This window comes from Streptopelia decaocto (assembly GCF_964273445.1).
Source record: "Streptopelia decaocto genome assembly, chromosome: 13".
Classification (NCBI taxonomy): Eukaryota; Metazoa; Chordata; class Aves; order Columbiformes; family Columbidae; genus Streptopelia; species Streptopelia decaocto.
The window spans coordinates 9,719,257-9,736,846 of NC_138668.1; the positions used below are offsets into that span (position 1 = coordinate 9,719,257).

The following is a 17,590-nucleotide window of genomic DNA, read 5'->3' on the forward strand; positions in this document are numbered from 1 at the left end:
TTATTTAAAACAACAAAGTAAGCACTTTATTTCCATTAAGCATGTTGTTTTAGTATCACAATGGAATGATGAGAAAACGTTTAAAAAAAACCCAAAAAAAGTCTCTAATCCCCACAAACAGCAGGGAGGTTTTCAAGGCAATTTAAAAACGAAGGGAGTGACAGAAGTGCCAAAACAGTCCCAACATCACAAGTCTCCTCCTCCAAGAGCTGGGCAGGGGCAGGAAGGTGGAATGACACGAAGGTACGAATGTCTGAAGTAGTCTTTGGCGCTTCTGCCTTACGTTTGATACGTACATGATCTCTCAAGACAACTCCACAGAAATCTCTGGAAGCAACAAAGTGCTACGTTAGTCGAACAAAACCCCAGCGCGAGGACTTTCCGTGCAGCTGAGATGCCCTGTGGTTGGGCGTTAAGACACATCCTGCAGACAGTGCTGACTCCAGCTGGGGGCCTTTGGGTTGGGAGAGGACAAAAAAAAGGAAGCGTGGTGCGTGAATCCAAGAAGATGTGCCCATGTGCAAGACACCGCGTCCTGCAGTACTGATGAAACCAGGGAGGAGAGAAGGTGGTGGCAAAACGAAACATAGATCCGTTCCCTACAGTGATCAAAACATGAGTCCAGTGCAGCAACTATAGTTTCACAGTTCCAGGGGGCAAACTGTCATTGCAGAGTCTGTAGTAACGCAGGTCATTCACCAGTCTGTGCACATTCTGGGTAAACGATGGCAGATCCTGGAAAAGATCAAACAACACATTGTACCGCAAACAGAATAATACCTATCTTACAGCAGAGAGCAGAGAGGAACCGAGAGGGCCAGACACCCACCTGTATTTTCATACAGGAGAACAGACCCCTTCCTCCAGAGTCTGAGCCCGGTTTCTGCAGCCCACATGCAGGGAGCAGAGATGCTCCAGAGCTGCTCTGTGCACCGAGGTGACCACAGAGAACCAGGCTCTGTTCACAGCACCAGCTCCTCGCTGTGCAGTCAGGCACCACATGAATGGTCACAGCGTGGCCACGTGCAGCAACCACCATTCGCTGTATTGCTGCCAAGGCTCCTGGGTGCCACATACCCTGTAACAAGGGCCAGTTTCCCTGAAAAGCAAATGCCTCCTAGGGTCCAGTGATTCTCCCCAGGCTCCTTTCTTATCTTCTTCCTTGGTTTCAAACTCCCTCCCACCTCCCACAGGAGAGGAAGCACTCAATGGATGAGCCTGCTTCAGCAGATGGGAACCATGAGCTGCTGCACTGCCATAATGTTCCCCAGGAGGTTACAGACCCCCCATTTGTTCCATGCTCGTATGAGGAATTTGAAAGAATTGTGAGGCATTGCAGCTACTCTGCTGTTGTCTTCTATCACGGAATTGTTTAAGTTGGAAAAGACGTTCAAGATCATCAAGTCCAATCATTAACCCAACACCGCTAAGTCCACCACTAAGCCATGTCCTTAAGAACCTCATCTACGCATCTCTTAAACCCCTCCAGGGATGGTGACTTAATCACTTCCCTGGGCAGCCTGTTCCAATGCCCGACAGCCCTTTCAGTGAATACATTTTTCCTAATGTTCAATCTAAACTTCCCCTGGTGCAACTTGAGGCCATTTCCTCTTGTTCTATCACTTGTTACTTGGGAGAAGAGACCAACACCCTCCATGCTACAACCTCCTTCCAGGCAGTTGTGTAGGGAGTGAGGTCTCCCCTCAGCTCCTGTTCTCCAGGCTGAACCCCCAGGTCCCTCAGCTGCTCCCATCACACTTGTGCTCCAGACCCTTCCCCAGCTCCATTCCCTTCTCTGAACTTGCTCCGGCACCTCAAGGTCTTTCTTGTCGTGAGGGGCCCAAAACTGAACACAGGATTTGAGGTGCAGCCTCACCAATCCTAAGCACAGGGCAGACGTGACCCACAAACAACTGACCATCAGCTGGAGCGAGATTTTGGCAAGGATCTGAGCGTCCCACTCCAGAAAGTGTCAGTCTACCCCTACGAAAACTTCCTCCAGGAAACACATACCCTAACTCCCAAAGCATTCAGCAGTCTGGCTACCTACAGCAAAAACTTCTTGGCGAGGCATTGCTGAGCATAGAAGCGTTTGCAACAAAAGGGGTCCGGCCTCAAAACACTGTCCTGAGAAGCTCAGGGCTGTCTGCCATCATGTTCTAGGAGAATAACACTGTACATCCTGGCAATACCAACATTCTGCTGCAGCACTTCCCCTTCCTACCTTGTCCATTTTGAAATTCCTTGCCAGCACGTTTTTCTGGTTTGAGTCCACACCATCACAACTGGCCAGGAACTCGGGGAGAAAGGCTGAGTAGAAGCCATCGAAGTCCACTGAGGCCATATTGTAGGTGGCAATGCCGATCTCCTCCTGCAGCAGGTCGTGCGACTTGTGGACAAGCACCTGAAGCAGCACATTTACAAACTGGAACAGCATGGTCGTCCGGAAGATCTTCTGCACAGTGAGAGAAGCAGACAGTCAGGAATATTCACACCAGCCATTCTCCCACAAGAGGGACCACAGCAACCAGCACAGCACTTCAGAAGTACAAATTCGTCAAGGTCAGAGCAGGCACCGGGCCACTCCAACATCAGCAGCTTCTGAGCAATCAGTGGGGTCTGCGCTCTTGTGAGCACAGAGCTAATTTTCCAAGAGAAGATCACAAGTGGCTACAGTGAGCTAGGATTAATTTCAGCTTTAAAGGTAACAGTGATTTCCGCCACAAGTGTCTGACCCAAGTTTTAAGCAAACAGCATCAGGTCCCATTCAAACTCCAGCCAGTTTTAGGCCTGCACGGCGCTCCTGAAAGCCATGGAATCTGGCTGCAACAGGCAGCTGTAAACATGACAGGCTATCCTTTAGTTGTCACCACAGATGCAAACCTGAAAGCTCTGCTTTCACAGGATGCCCAGAAGGGTAAGACCCTGGATTCCAACTTTAATCCTTCCTGACAGCAGCTAACAGACCCTCTAAATTAGAGGGTCTGGGTGACAGATCCTACATGACAGCAAAGACAACCACCTGGCAGTGACCTGACTGTAAATACAGATACCCTGCTGCTGACTCAGGTGAGAATGCCGAAGGGACTCAGGGCTGTGCCACAGATGACCACAATTTCTTCTTCCTCAGACAAACTGCGGTGTCACTGTGCATGCCCTGTTTTCCCTCATTGTCACCAGAGGAAACACCATCAAGACTTTGCTTTGACTGACTGGAGTGGGGATCCTCCTGTGCCCACTGCAGCAGAATCAGGGAGGTGGGAATGCCACCCTGACCAGCAATGCACCCATCAGGATTGCAGCAACCAAAGGCTGTGGCATAAAAGCCCCCAAAATCCTGACCTTCATTTTATGAGCAGTTTAGAACAAGTCTCAGAAGAGCACCTGCTGGTCAACAAGGACCCACCTTGTGGTACAGCTTCTGCTTGGTGTTCAGCGTCTCCAAGTAGAAGAGATTCTGCTTGAACAGGTGAATGTCAGGCTGCAGGAAGGACTGGCCAAATGCCTGCGAACAAAGCAGAATTGCAGGAAGGTGACTAATTTTACAATGAATATCAGACCTACCAGGCAGAACAACATCATTTCCACCTTGACACCAGAACAAACCCCTGGGAGCCTCTGCTGCTTCTCAGTGCAGCAAACTAACATGACAGGCAGTTAAGTCAACCGTGATGCTGCCAGACCAAAGAGAATGAAGAAATTTTAATGGAAACACGGCCATATCCTTGCAGAACAGTTACTAAGCTGGGTCTGTTGGGAAGAGGTGGGCCAAGCTTGCGGTGAAGAGGAATAAAGCTGCTGAGCATGGCTCCCTGGGCAGGCAGTTTGCTCACAAATGGGCTGGCACACTGCCCTGCCTTCTCTGTTCCCCAGGACAAAGCCTGTTAACCTATTGACCCCTCTCTACCAGATCCAACAGCAAAGCATAGAACAAGTCCATATAAACCAAAAGACATCTTAGTCTCAAGAACACTCTACTGCACTGGCAATTTGTCCCAGTGCTAACGACAAGACTTGTAACAGAAGTAAACAGGTCAGGGCCAGCAATATATTTTTAGGTCCAGATGCAGTATGAGGCATTGGAAGGAATTAAGGTTGCTTCCTCACTGCTTGCTTCCCTGTGCAGGGAGGCACTGTGCCTTATGAGCACATCAGCAACGGCACTTTGCAAATGCTTTGATTTTCAGTGGTTCCTGAAGGCAAGACCTCACTCAGGACACAGTCTAGCCCCCATCACCCACATGTTTAATGCACTGTTGCAAGCAGCCTATGCTCTGTTGCAGAAAGGGTTCTGGACAACTGCGTGAATAGCTGAGTTACCTGCATAATGGCACTGAATTGTGCTTCGTTCTCCATCTGCTCTTCTGCTACTCCTCTTTGGACACTAGCCAACACGCTAGATTTGAAGAAGTACCGCCAATTATGGTGGAGGATCCGGAAAAGTAGCTCGAACAACTCTGCTTTCACATCAGGAGATGAGCGCTAGGAGGAGAGGAGAACAAGTTCTGTGCTGGAATCCTACTCATCCCCTGGATCCCTCCGCTTGCAGCACCCAGGCAGGTGCCACCCAGGGCGATGCTTTGCAGCCAAGGTACCAGAGCATGAAAGTGTTTCCTCCTAAGGAAGGCACCAAACTCAGCAACTGTTGTGTGATGTTAAAAACACAGCACTGAGTTTTGAGTTTTACCTCCTGCTTTGAGCACATCTGTAGTTTTAGCCTCTTTGACAATTCTTGACAAAATCCTCCACTCATACTGCTTCCAATCCCCACTGCCTAGTCACCCAGTTCCCCCCACACATGGACTAACATTTACAGGTCTTGAAAAGCAAAAAACTTTATTGCTCCCACACCCCCAGCAACATCTTCCCTTTCCATCTTCCTCTTCCTTCACCTTGTGTGAGAACAGTCGTACCTCTGCAATGATGGGGTAGACCTGCTCCATGCACAGTGAGATGACGCTGGGTAGAAAAGGCTTGAACACCTGGCCTGGCTCTTGTACCACCACTTGCAGTATTTTCAGAAACTTCTCCACCACCCGACAGCCAGTGCTGCCCTCGTGGAGGATGCTCTCTGCCAACTGCTCCCTACAACAAAAAAATCATTGTGTAGGAACCTTCCCAGAGATCTGTACACTTACCTAATTTAAAGGAAAGCAGGTAGTGCCTCTAAACTTGCTCAAGTAATACAGACCAAGTACGTTAAGCCACAGAAGAGAGCTAGGTTTTGATAGATCACCTTCCCCAACAAAAGCTTGGGATTGCTGGAATACCCCCAGATCTTGGGTAGGAGCTAATAGGTAACGTGAAACTCCAATTCAGCATCACACACCTCCAGAAAGCCCATGGGAAAGCTGAAATTATGACTGATGTGCATGGGCTGGGTGACTTTGGACCCAGAAGAACTTTCCTTAGGTTTAACCCTGGGACATGACAAAAGTCTGGATACAAAGGAGTTGGAAACACTACACTCTTTAGGGGCAGGGAGCAGTTGTGTGAGCAACTTACTAAGATAAATCATCCTAAGGGATAAGAAAAGTGACCGACGGGGGACAATACCTGGTGAACATGTTGAGGAAGGTCTGTATGATCTGCTCAGTGAAAGGTACTCCCATCTGCACCCTCAGTCCTTGAAACAGAGTGAGGAAGAAGCTCAGCATCTCATCTGTCACATCTAAGGTAAGAACAGGAAAGCAAAAAAGATGTTAAGATAACATCCAAGTTTTTTACGTGAGATTGGCTCCTCCTGTTCAGGAAACCCCATTTACTCTTGGAAATTTAGCAGCAGGGTTGCCATTTCCAACTGAAACCAACAGCTGGTACTGCAGGGCTCAAAGATTGTTCATCCATTTCTGAAAACCGCCAGGGATGGCAAGTACAGGCAGTATCGAACAACTCGGAACAAATACAATACTATCAGCAAGGCCCTTAGTCTGGTCTGCCTACACAGAGTTCTTGGAGACAGCTCTGGGCCCATCTCCAGTTGCTCACCGCTCACGCAGGGCTAACAAGAAATACAGGGAAATCCACAAGAGCTACCCAGCTCAGGATGGCCAGGAGATAGAACCCAGCTGCTATTTTTTTTTCTTGGCTGGAGCTGAGAAGCCCCTTCTAACTTCAGAAGTCATCTTCAGCGCATGGTTACGCAGTCAGCTGATCAGCACTGCAGCTAATTCTTCATCAGTCCCAACATGCTTTATTGAATAACCAGCCTGAGCTGCTCAGCTCCTTTGTACAGCCTGTTATAGCCCATAAACAGCACCCGCACAAGATGCTGGCCTGTTCTGAAGACAACAGTTCACTGGGGTCACAGCATCAGCTTGCTGTCTTGGATCCTCTCTGCATTCCAACTTTGTTTTCCCTCTGCACATGTTTGCTTCTGAGAAAATCCCACCTAGCTCCAAAAGGTTTCCTGGAATGTCTGGCCTTTCACAAGAGAATCTGCTGTAGTCCTGGGCATTTGAGCTACCCTGATGTGATACAAGATGTAAGCTGCTGGCCACAAGATTGCCAAGTAACAGTCCTGGCTACATCTCAGGAGCTTTTGTTTTACAGGACAAAAAAAACCCCACATCATTTGACCTAATCTGATGAAATCTACTCCACTTTCTCTGCGAGCTACTGGAGAGAATGTAAATGGCAAATACAGACAGACAGGGTATTTTAAAGCTTTTTTTTTTTTTTGGTGGTCAGGATCGATCTCCAGTCTTGTTTCAGTGCAGAACACATGACAAGACATCTCCATTTTCCAGAAGCGTGACAAACCTTCATGCCTGTATCTGGATGGCAGAGAACATCTCCCTTTCCTGTTCTGATGCAGCCCAGCCCACCCAGAAGTTCAGACTCACGTTACACTCAGGCACAGCAAACCCTCACACTTCACATGAACACCACCACCATCCTATGCTGATGGACTTTGGATGTTATCAGTGGGTCATAAAGCTACTCACAGCATTAAAGCCTGTCCTATGGTTATACCTGACTGATGAATGAAAGCTGGGAAGAGGGCTAGTGAGACCTGCACGGATTCTTGCAGCGACTGATAACAGATCTGCCGAGACTTGGTGGATTCTCCAGAGATACTTTCTACAATATCTTCTAAAACGCTGAGTGTCTGATGGATGATCACTTTGGCTGCAAAATAAGAGAGGTGATATCTCCCGCATGTGTCAAAACTACTAATCAGAGGCAAGAAATTAAGACAAGTTCACACACACAGTAACTAAAACAATCTACAATGTGGCATACACACCCAATCCAGGCTGGAGTAAAAAACGTTCCCAAGCATGTGTTCACATTTTAAACATTTAAACAGGTTCATTTAGGTCACTGTGGGTACTCACTTTCTTAAATTATACAGGTTTACTGCCCTACGGATGCACCCACTGCTCAACTACTAAGGCGGAGAGACTGAGGGGAGCTGCACACAATATAATATGCAGTACACTAATGTTAAAGAAACACTAGCCAAGAAAAAAGCAGCACATTATGACAAAACGCACTGCACATTTCTGTTTCTAAAAGTAACTGGAGTGATACACACGGAATAAGCTAACCCAAAGGCTGGGAGAACTGGCTCAGTTCAACCCAGTTCAACCAGTCTGCTGATGTTCTCATGAGGAGCAAATCACCCTCTCCCACACTCCATCCCTGCACACAGCTGACCAGCTCGTCAGGTTGGTCAGAAGCTGTGACAATGGATACTTCTAAACAATTTTTAAAGTGATTCTCAAACAAAAGAAAGACACCAAAAAGCAGTCCCAAAACATACACTGAAACTTCCAAAGTTCCCTGGCCCCCATCAGTTCAGGGTTCTTCTACATATATTCACCCTCTACAGTGCTTCTTGAGTCTGGAAGAAATTATTATTTTCCCTTTATGTTTTTATAACCATTGTCTTCATCAACGCTGCCTCTAGTCAATGTTTCTAATACCATAGCATGGGAGTCCCAGTATGAGTTTCTAATACCATAGCACGGGAGTCCCAGCATGAGGCTGTTAAGTACTCCAAATGCAATCACTGCTATTCGAAGTTTTATCACAGACTTGCTCCCATGTTCCCCGCATGACTGAGGAAGACAGTACTTTGATGGAAGTTTAGAGGCAGCCTGGTGTGAGACTGCCCTGTGCACACCCACAGAAGAAGGGTCTCTAGAAAAAGGAATAAAACATAATTGCTCTTTCCCTGCCCTCCCCATACACTAGAGTTTCTCCACCAAAATAATAATTAGAAGACCAGCTTAATGATGCCTATCAGCAGTTTGCACTGCAGCTGTTGAAAGACCGCACACAACAAGAAACTTGGAACTTACTGTCCTCCAGCTGCACTTTCCTCTGTGGCAAGATCACATTGGATTTTAATTGGCGGTATTCCCTCGTGAGGGCAGATATTAGGCTGGCGTGGTTGGTGGAGCGAACTGCCCACTGCTGTTCACTCTCTGGAAGATTTGGCCAGGGCAGCAACAACACATTTGACAGCGCTCTGCACACCAACACCTGGGCCTAGAAGCAAAAAGACATTAAGCAAAGAGAAAGTTCTACTGTGCCCACTATTCACTTTATGCTAGAGCACAACCCATTTCACAGCTGTCCAGGACATCAGCACCACTTGCTGTCTGGGGGAAGAGAACAACAGCAGAAGGTGAGCCCAAGTGAAAGCTCCCAGATCCGCAAGCTAAGAGAAGCAAAGCTCCACCACTTAAGGGCTGGAACCAGCTCCCAGCTCTGTAAGCCCTTCCCTGCAATGGTAATTCTGTTCTTTCTATCTCTAAAACAAAGATGATGCCACTTTAATTAGTCTTTGTCTGGTTTGCACAGTGAGACTTGTATAGCACTTTATGCCTCCATGCCAGCACACAGTACAACCGTATCACAACCTCCACTGTAGCTTTGCAGTACTTCTGTAATACTAACTTGGAGTAAGGTATGTGGAATTCTAATGTTAAGTTTCACAGAAAACTCTTCCTGTACGTTAGAATCAACATGCCTGTAAAGATGATGCAGAATCAGGGACTATGTCAGTAAGCGAGAAAGGAATAAGATCCAAGAAGTGCAATTGTTCTTTTTCCTTACAATGTTGCTTGAAACAGATCATTGCTGACACACTGTATCACTGGGATTCCTGGATATCCACAGTTCAGAGGTACGTGCTGCCCACCCCCCCTTTATTTTTTGAGGTTATACCTCACCACAGTAAGAACTGAGGCACAGCTTCCCAATTACACCTCATCTACATTCTTCATATTTGAGACAGATCACCTTGTCAGGAAGCCGCTGAGCAGAAGTGTCTGTGATCCTGTTGAACACCTTCTGCACTGCTGGGATGCTGATCAAGAACACTGGTCGCACTGTGGTCGCTAAAGAGACAAGCAGGTGGCACGCAGACAGCAGCAGCTTCTCCTGCACCTGAAACAGAGGGGACATGCGGTCAGGCTGCCCAGTGACACCAGCACACAGACCCAGATGAGGCAACACTGGCATCCCATAGCACAGCAAGCTGCCACTGCCGGGTTTTTGCAAGCAAGACAGTTTATAGTGTTTATTTGCCAATCACAGCACAAGTCAGTTCTCTTAATACCGTGGAAGAGAGAAATGTCCCCACTTTCAAGCCCCTAGGTTGAATTTATATGCCTGTAAGTTGCTTACTCTCGTATTAAGTTGACCTATAGCTCTTTTTAGAACTGCTCTTGGTCTAACCTCACATGAGACATTTGCTGTGACTCTGGAAGACAAACATCCAGCTCACACAGACTGACTCACATTAGGATCCATGTGTAGTCCAGAGCAGATGGCTAAACATCTGAGCACAACAGCACTGCCCAGCGCCAGCAAAGGTACCTTGGAGCTGATGAGGGGGGTGATTGCCTCCAGAGCGGTGGAGACGAGAGAGATGAACTGCTCCGGGTTCTGCCGGTGAACTTCGCTGTAGAACTGGGCGAGCCAGTGCGCGTAGGCTTGCAGCGCGGCCAGGGACTGCGCGTGGCTGCGGAGGAGCAGAGCAGGGTGAGCTGTGTACACGGGACAAACAGCAGACCAGCAGGACAGCTGCACGAGGGCACAAGTCCTGAGCACAGTGGGTAGTTTTGACATGACACTGGGAAAGAATACTGGGATTGTCAGACAAACCTGGCAGCTTTTTCTTTATTTTTTTGTCCTGGACCCTGTATATTTAATGATGTGCTGTAACTGGACTCACCCAATGAGACAAAGTTATAACCTGATAAGGTCAAACTATAATAGTACTTCATAATTCTACTTTGGGCACAGCACCATGTTAAGATTTGAGACATGACGTTTCTTTGGGACCACACAGGCGTCCTCCAAACACTGATGATGTACCGTTGCTAGGCTAGCATCAGAAAATGGATCACAAGTTTCTTCAGGGACATTGGACAGAGGAAAGGATGAAAACCACCTCAGTAACAAACAAAAACCCCTTCCAAATTATTTTATACCAGGAAAGAAAATAGACTATTAATAGAGCATAATCTGCATGAAAATCAGTGCTAGTAAACTAGGATTATTAGAAGTCCAGGGAACTATATGATGAAATCTAGTGTGGATTTTCAAGGAAAATACATACAATCACAAATTACTATAAGCACTTGTGTTCAAAAGCACAACCTTAAATTCCGCTCACAAACCAGGGGCTGGCTAGCAACATGTTTGTACTACACAACATTAAGAATAGAAGGTCTCTAAAAGGCTGTCAGAGGGGTGTTCTATTACTAGCAGCATCAAGATTTCACACTTAATGTCAACTTCTGGATCGAAGGTATTAGTTTCAGAAACGGCTTGCATAGCTGCAAGGCACAGATTTGTCTTAGAAGTACAGGGTTTTGTGTCTTCAGCTAAGAACAACATCTTTTATCTGAGCCATAGATCTGACTTTGATAGCAAAAAATCCGTAAACTGGAACTACATACCAACAGTGGATCCATTTCTTAAAAAGTGCTGTTATAACACTTATTTTATCACTTAATTAAACTGCAAAAGAACTAAGCTTTTATAGCCATTAGTACAGGCCAGAGTAACAGTTTGCTTTTAAAGCCAATGTAACAGGCATTTTTACTTCCCAGTGTGATTTTATTTCTCTTTAAATAACCTCAGTAAATCAATTTGAGAAATCAGTGGTACAAAATGCTGGCAGCAGCCCTGACCTTCAACGGTTAAAAGAAAGTGCCCTCCAGCAACCACTGGAGATATGCACTTTACAGAACATTTGCCAAGCAATTGGTTAGAACACCAGACTAAGGAGATCAGTGCTTCCTTCCTTCCAGGTAAGTACCAAATTTGGATACAATAATTTGCAGTGTATATCTTGTACTCACACATCGATCAGGTCAGGTTTCAACACAGATGGTACTGCAGTTTCAATGTTGTACAGTTTAATCTGGGATCCATATAGCGTTACTTTCACCAGCCTGGAAGCAAATACATATATGGTAGTGTAAAGGGACTGTAAGATGGATAAATACATGTACAAATCCACTTGCACATCTCATCTGAATGCAGCTCTTGGCAAGTCTGTGTCAATATTTAACTTATACATAGACAAGATTTAGACCATTTAGTTGAAAATAATTTAAAGCCTATTTCACTGTTTGTGATAAGACAAAACAAGTACAATGTTCCTGCATGGAAATGAAAAAATATAACCGAGGCAGCTGTGTAAAGCCCTGAAATTCTGTAATTTGCAGCTATGTGCTAATTAAGGTTACTGGAGGCAAAAAATCCAATGATGTCTGCCTTTCAATTTTCATGAAGTTTTTCAGATAAGAGATTTTGGTCATTTAGCTTTGAGAGGTACAACTCTGAAGTAATCAGACTCTATATCCCATTTCATTGCATCACAAATGCAGATGCTGGAAAACAATGACCTCAATGTTTTCAAGTGACTGATTTTGTTTAATCCCTTCTATTAGTTACTTCTTTGGTTAGGGATTTAGAAAGCCATCTGGGAAACACAGCATTGATGAATGTAACAATTAAGGTTCTGGCCACTCAGTTATTCATCTCTCAATTTCATCATAACAAGGCAAGACAGAAAAAACCCTTGGTTTTCACTCTCACTGCAGTGATGACAACTGCTCCTTGTACTGGGGAAGGGACAGCAAATCCCCCTCCCACACCTACCTCTCCACCACTGTCAGAGCATCATTGAACCTGGCAGCAAACACATCCCCGATGAAATACTCTGCTAAACGACCCACGGCCTGCAGCAAGGAGCTCAGGTCCCTCAAGGAGCAGTGCAAGCGGCGGCAATCGTTTTCTGCAGTGATGTTCAGCCTGTGACCTGAAATGACATTATGGTTCATTAGCAATGAAGCCAAAAGATCTAAGTGTAAATAATCGCTTGTGCTAATAGCCACTAAGAGCCTGGCAGTCTGAAAACTCATACTTCAAAAACCTTGTGCAAAAAAAAAAAAAAGTAACCTTGTGGCTAATAAATACAGCTCTGTGGGATGGGAAATCTAATTACAAAGCTACAGGAAATGCAAAGTTTATTCTAATTACATTATAAGCATTCTTCTTGAACTAGCTCAGCAGAGGGTCACGGTTCAAGCCAGAGCACTGTCCAAGCGACTGAGACAGTCCAACTGAGTGAGACAAGTTCAGCTGTTCCAACTGCCACATTTCAAATCCCTCTTTGAAGGTTGAAACTGATGTTGCCAACTAACTTATACATTTATTTTCTTCTATTTGATGCTAATACCTATTACAAACAGGAGTCATTTTGGTTATCCATTGACATCAAAAAGCAACCCCAGCTCTGCAGAAAGGTTGTAACTCACACTCCCTCTGCTGGCTACAAGGCAATCAAGGTTCCAGCAGCAGAAGCGTATAGAATTAAGTATGTATTCACTTCTGATGTGAAGTGTGGTTATTTACTTTCATATTTCTAAGATACAAGAAACAAACCAATAACAGTCTTATTACCAACACAACTGTCCTACCACTCAGCTGCACATTCCTGGTCTCCAAATATTCCAGACCTTTTACTAAAAAAAGCAAACATGTTCTGCAACACCATGTTTTGAATAAAACAAAACAAAACACCCCAAAGAGTTTTTCTTTCCACTGTCCATATTTAACCTCAGATTAAGTTTTCAGCAACAAGTTTGCTGTTTTGCACCATCAGCACCAGTGTACTACCGCCCAGCTCTGAATCCCCAGCTGCATCTGACCTGCTGCTCCTGGTCCACCAGCTGCCCAGCCAGCACACATGAATTTCTGATACACATCATTGCTACAGAATTAAAAACCTACACATTGCTTATCCTAGGTCTGAAATGATGCTAAAATTCAAAGTGTATTTTCTTGAATTGTCTATACAACCATCACCATTCTGCCATGTATAGCAGTATTGAACACGTAACAGATTCCTTTACTAGCCATTCCAGAAAACTTAAATATAACCTTCGCTATAATCTTCCCTCACACAGATCTCACTACTGCTACTTCCCTTATTTCTCAGGAAGAAGCAGCAAAGCTACACTCAGGCTTTTTATTCCATTGAGAACACTGGGATCCCTGTAAAATATTTCATACACGAGGTTCCTGAAATGCCAGCTAGATAAGTCTTCAGAAACCATTACTGCATTCTAAATAGTTCAATCTCTCATTGACTCACAAAGGTTTTAATTCAAATCTAAATAAAAGTGCTCCTATGGTGGACAACTTCACACCAGATTTGAGCCCAAAGCAAACAGGAGTGCAACCTTTCCTGAAATCAGTTTTAGTGCGAGGAAAATAACCATTATCCCTCCATGTTACTGCAGTATTTGATGCTGCATATCTGTTCTTAAGACATATGGTATCTTCATTTTAAGTACCAGAACAAGGGAAGAACTACACCAATAAAAAAATAAATCACACAATTAGATTTTTGCCTGCTATTGGAGTTTGACTACTGAGCCATTAGTCACCATACATGTGTTCAGATCCTCAATGGAATACAGAAGAAGCAACACCAAAGCAGCTCTAGGATGTTTTTGCAATCAGTTATTGAAAGGGTGAGGACCACAGTGCTGGTTATTACCTGTCCCTGAAGTGACCACAAACTGCTGGAGTCCCAGATACACTTCCAAGTTATCCTGCAGAACTGGGAACTAGAAGAGACAAGAAATGAGCATGATTCTGATGCTTGGCAGATAGGTAGCACCCAACTACTAGTTACTCTGTTAGAGCACAGTTTTCTTATTTTTCTCCAAATGTCTTTTTAAAGGCACTAGGGAGAAGGCAAGTTGCTTGGTTCTGGGCTGATCCTGCACCCACCTCACCCATAGATATCAGCTTCTCAAAATGTAGCTATTCAAATATTATTAAATCAAAGAAGATGGGTTTGGTGCCTCTGTACCAGAACACAGAAGTGAAGCGCTACAGCACTGTCAGCACACACAAGAACAGCTGAACCCCACAGGGAAAGCAGCCAAGGGAGCAAACACCACAGTCATTGTCATACATCCTGGTCTGGGATCAGCGTCAGCTTAACCTCATCGCTCAGGACCAACAGCAAACACACCGGTTCCTGGTGACACTCAGCTGAGCAACAGGTGGCACCAATGGGAGTGTGTGTTGTACACAGGGACCACGAGGCCTCTCAGCAGCAGTCGGCCAGGCAAGGTAGTGCCGCGGGATCTACTAAGGGGTTTATTTGCCTTGTGCCTGAATGCCTTTGTATACATACAGGACAAAATTGCACACTGACCTTTTCCTAGATATCCCACCTGAAAGAATATTTTCCAACCCTTTCAGTCTGGCATAGCTCTGCTTAATTTCTATTGGCAAAGTCATCACATTTGAAGCGGCTGGTTTTATGAAAGTTTACTCATCCATCAGCACAGGGAACTACAGCCTTACTGTGTCCCACACTGGAAAATGAAATAGCAGCTGCTGTACAGGGTTTTCATTACCTGCTACTGACAGACCAGCCACAGTGTTCAGCTGCACTGCAGACCGCTGTGAAAAGCACGTGAAACTGCTCGAGCATCTCTCAGATTATCCACTGTACAAAAATGAACTAACAGGGCTCAAGGAAAGCATTCACTAGCAAGTTTCTAACAGGCTGTGCCTAACAGTTGAGCACCATTGTATAACCACAGGAGGAGAACTATTTTTGTAAAAAGCAGAGTCTTCCTCATGTTAATGTGTTACTTTAAGGAAGCCACATGCTCTTCACCATATGACCCGTCTGCTCACAAACAGCTGCTCCATTTGTTTGCCTCTTGCTGACTCACACCATGCCACACATGCAGAGGAACTTCTACTTTTGTTTACTACTTCAGAGTTTCTAGTAATATGCTTCTAGTGTTTAGCTCAGTCAATGTTTCTTAAATTAAAAAAAAAAAAAAACCAAAACCAGAAATCCATTAAAAAAAAAGCAGTTCAGGTCAAGCGTCTTCTGCCTCTGCAGCAGCTCAGATTTCTCTGCTTCTTGGGCAGAAGGTTCAGAGACACGCAGTATCTCCAGCAGAATTTGCTTTGAGATCCCCCTGCTATACTTGCCGTTCTTCTCACCCAGAGAAAAGGCACCAACTATTTTGAATTTTGTGCTCCAATGGCTTATAGCCGCAAGATCAACTCCTCAAAAACCACTATAGTGCTACAAACTCAGGCAACTTTTACAACACCAACTCCAACAACAGCAGTGACACTAGCTGGAGAAAAGCACTTATCTGTTTGTCAGATACCAGTAGTCCAAGGCGCTCTTTCCAGCATCTGTATCTAGCCTTTCATTTAAACAAATATTTCACCCTCCTTAAAGCCCTAATAATGACATTCTTGCCCAGTTCACAGTGCTGCCTCCTAATATAAAGGCCAAGACAAACAACAGTGAAGAATTGCTGCCAAATATTTACACTTTGAAAGATGGGAATTTCTAAAGAGCTTAATGTCGAGCAAGTGGGATGCAGATGTTCACTGAAGCACCCTCTTTAAAAACACACCAAGAAATGTGACAAAACCAAAAAAACAAGCTTTTTCCTTCAATTTCTGTTCTCCTTGCCAAGGTTTTGCATCCAAAACCAAATCTGCTTGTTTGGCAATGTGGCTCTATCCAACAGCTTGTAACAAACTCCGGCAGTTGGTTCTCATTTCACATTGCACTTTTGGTCTGGATAACTACTTACTAGCGTGGAGAAGGCATGAGTTGGCAAGAGCTCCATGACTTTTGCAACCACTTCCAAGCTCTGGCGCAAGTACCGCTGCCACTCGGTCTGCTGCTACGGGAAGAAACACCAAGGTAAGCACAGCACTTCCAGAGGGAAACAGATGGCTTTTTGTAGACTAGTCAGTCCTAACTGATGCTTGGGACTAGCTAGCTCCTTCCCAGAGCTTGGCTTTTGCAGACACAAGGATACTGAAGATATACTGCTCTTATGATTCTCATATGCAGCCAGACACCTGATGGAGAATAATTTTTGCCAACCCACGCTTTGGGTGTACATACATGTTTCCCTGGAGTGATAAGTCACAAGTGTTCACTCCTAAAACGTAGTTACTCCTCAGATGACAAGCAGCTGTTGTACAGAACAACCTGCCCTTCCAGTGCTCCGGTCTCATCCATTCTGGCCACCTACTCCACTTTCACATTTAGCAGTATTGAGATATTTACCAGTACTGACTTATAGAGAAATAAACTTAAATTAAACCACCAACAATACATACAGCTTAAAGCTTTTGTCTCAGAGATAGTTCAGCGTTTAAAATTCCAAAGCTACCAGATACAGACACCTCATGCCTCTGATAATCAGAACATAAGTATCTATAATTTTCCCCATAAGAACCAAATTAAAAACAAAGGTCATATCCTTTCAGTGTGATTAAGTACATTTTTGTTAAAAGCATTCTGTGCTGCTTTAAACCTCAAACCCCACAAAAGAATGGAGTGAAGCAGCAGCTGTCTATCTTGTACTCCAAAGTACAAGCTCTGGGAAAGACATTCTAGGAGTTACCAGTGCAAGAGTTAATATCTGGACCTGCAGCTGTCCTTGTTCAACTCTGCTCCTTACATCATCATCCAGTGTCTCGTCATCCAGCTCCTCCAGCTGTGCCTGGTTATACCTGAACTGGATTCGATTCAACACCTCTGTGAGCAACAGAACCAAGGCATCTTCGTACCTACGACCATGGAGAAAACAGAGCAAGAGTTTGATAAAACAGTTCTGCAGAGGTTGCTGCGCCCACACTCCTTGCAGTAAAGACAACACCTAGAACAGACAACCGTTTAAAGCGAGCCACTGCGAAGAGCCTGCAGCATAGCTCTACAGGTTTGAGGAAACATCCTTGGTAATATGTGGTATCCCTGTACCCCTGAAAGGGAAAGGGAGAACCGTTAAGCAACAGAAGCAGCCCAAGAGTTCAAAACAGGAAAGGTAGGAGTGGCTTGCCAGGAATAACAACAGATGTACATGCACAGCACCAAGAGCTTCTTGTTGCTAAACTGCTCCTTAGCGTTCTGTCTGGTGCTCTGCTTTTTGAGCAGCGAACGAGGATCAGATGCAACAGGAAAGAGTTATTGCTGCCTGCCTCAAAAGGAGACCTCCCTGGAGGTTATTTATTCTGCTATGCTCTTTCTCTACACCATTGGCCA

The 17,590-nt window shown here is 45.1% G+C and overlaps 1 protein-coding gene across 3 annotated transcripts in view; it reads right to left on the bottom strand.

The window, feature by feature from the left end:
* XPO6 (exportin 6) overlaps positions 1-17,590 on the bottom strand; it is a 51,327-nt gene continuing 33,737 nt past the window's right edge. The window contains exons 10-24 of one of the 3 annotated variants that reach the window (XM_082064974.1): positions 17,010-17,118; positions 16,128-16,217; positions 14,039-14,108; positions 12,133-12,292; positions 11,328-11,420; positions 9,835-9,979; positions 9,256-9,402; positions 8,310-8,499; positions 6,976-7,131; positions 5,557-5,671; positions 4,914-5,085; positions 4,321-4,482; positions 3,407-3,505; positions 2,225-2,455; positions 1-735 (exon numbers count right to left, since the gene is read on the bottom strand). In XM_082064974.1, coding sequence (XP_081921100.1) covers positions 634-735; positions 2,225-2,455; positions 3,407-3,505; positions 4,321-4,482; positions 4,914-5,085; positions 5,557-5,671; positions 6,976-7,131; positions 8,310-8,499; positions 9,256-9,402; positions 9,835-9,979; positions 11,328-11,420; positions 12,133-12,292; positions 14,039-14,108; positions 16,128-16,217; positions 17,010-17,118 — 2,041 coding nt within the window. In that variant the 3' untranslated portion in view covers positions 1-633. Of the gene's footprint in view, positions 736-2,224; positions 2,456-3,406; positions 3,506-4,320; positions 4,483-4,913; positions 5,086-5,556; positions 5,672-6,975; positions 7,132-8,309; positions 8,500-9,255; positions 9,403-9,834; positions 9,980-11,327; positions 11,421-12,132; positions 12,293-14,038; positions 14,109-16,127; positions 16,221-16,976; positions 17,119-17,590 lie in introns of all 3 variants that reach the window. The other 2 variants (XM_082064973.1, XM_082064972.1) reach the window with 2 other exon arrangements.